This window comes from Rhincodon typus, unplaced genomic scaffold, assembly GCF_021869965.1.
Source record: "Rhincodon typus isolate 14 unplaced genomic scaffold, sRhiTyp1.1 hic_rhity00015324, whole genome shotgun sequence".
Lineage (NCBI taxonomy): Eukaryota > Metazoa > Chordata > Chondrichthyes > Orectolobiformes > Rhincodontidae > Rhincodon > Rhincodon typus.
The window spans coordinates 4,422-5,496 of NW_025980962.1; the positions used below are offsets into that span (position 1 = coordinate 4,422).

General features: G+C 54.5%; 1 protein-coding gene across 1 annotated transcript in view; it reads left to right on the forward strand.

Annotated features, from left to right (window-relative positions):
* Window positions 1–901, forward strand: part of LOC125482699 (protein PERCC1-like) — a gene marked incomplete at its 3' end in the record, with an annotated part of 2,869 nt that extends 1,968 nt beyond the window's left edge. Inside the window, exon 4 of the mRNA XM_048594826.1 lies at window positions 787–901. Within this exon, the coding sequence (XP_048450783.1) occupies window positions 787–901 (115 nt within the window). The remainder of the gene's footprint in view (window positions 1–786) is intronic.
* Window positions 902–1,075: the final 174 nt, after the last annotated feature.

Consider the following 1,075-nt stretch of genomic DNA (forward strand, 5'->3'; position numbering starts at 1 on the left):
ACCGCTGCTACAGAGTCATTAGGGCAGGGGAGACAGACCCTTCGGCCCATCCTCTCCGTGCCGACCCTGATCCCAAGCGAAACCGGTCCCCACGCCAGCCTGCCCTGATCCTGGCCCCTATCCCTCCAAAACCTTTCCTGTCCGCGCACTTGTCCAAATGTCTTTTAAACGTTGTAACTGGACCCACACCCACCACTTCCTCTGGAAGCTCATTCCACACCCTCTGTGTGTGTAAAATAAAAATAGTCTTTTTTGTTTAAAAATCTCGCTCTGCTTAAGAAATGAGTTTTGAAAGCCCCCCCCACTCTGGAGGAAAATACACCCACCTTACACCTTATCTGTACCCCTCGTGATTTTATAAACCGCTAATCAGTTCCCCAACAACCTCCTACACTCCAGTGGGGACGATAAAAGGTCCCAGGCTCTCCCTTATAACTCAGACCTTCCAAACCTGGCCACGTCCTGGTAAATCTCTCCCCTCAGGCCCTGGAACAAGACCTCTTGTACGTTAAGAGTTGGTCTTTCTCTTGTACCTTGCCTGCCTGTAGCCGTGATGCTGTAGCCTGCATTCTGTTCTAATCAGCCTGAAATATTTCGGTGAGGCACGCTGCGTCTGAATAGCAGGCAAAATGATATTTTCCGGGTAGACGTGACGAGAAGGAAGCGCGCCAAAGCCAGTAGCGGGCACAATCGTGGGATTCCGGGTCTGTTTCTGTGCGGGGAAGGGACGCGCAGGTTCGTGGAGGCTAACCACTGTACGTTCTACTCTGTTGCTGACCCCTCCAGTGCCCGCAGCAGGAGCCCAGCCCTCCGATTCAGGAAGAAACAGTCCAGGAGACTCCCGTCCAGTTGGTACGTAGGTCCGGTCAGCCTGGTGCCCTCTCGCGGGTCGCAGGGCGGAGTCCGTTCCCTGCCCGCCACCCTTCCCCCTCTAGAATGCACCAATTATCCCACAATTGGTTGTGATAACTCCAAATACATTCCCCCCTCGATCCGTCTCCCCCTCTGGTTCCTTACCCGTTCCCCCTCGATCCGTCTCCCCCTCTGGTTCCTTACCCCGTTTCCCCTCGATCCG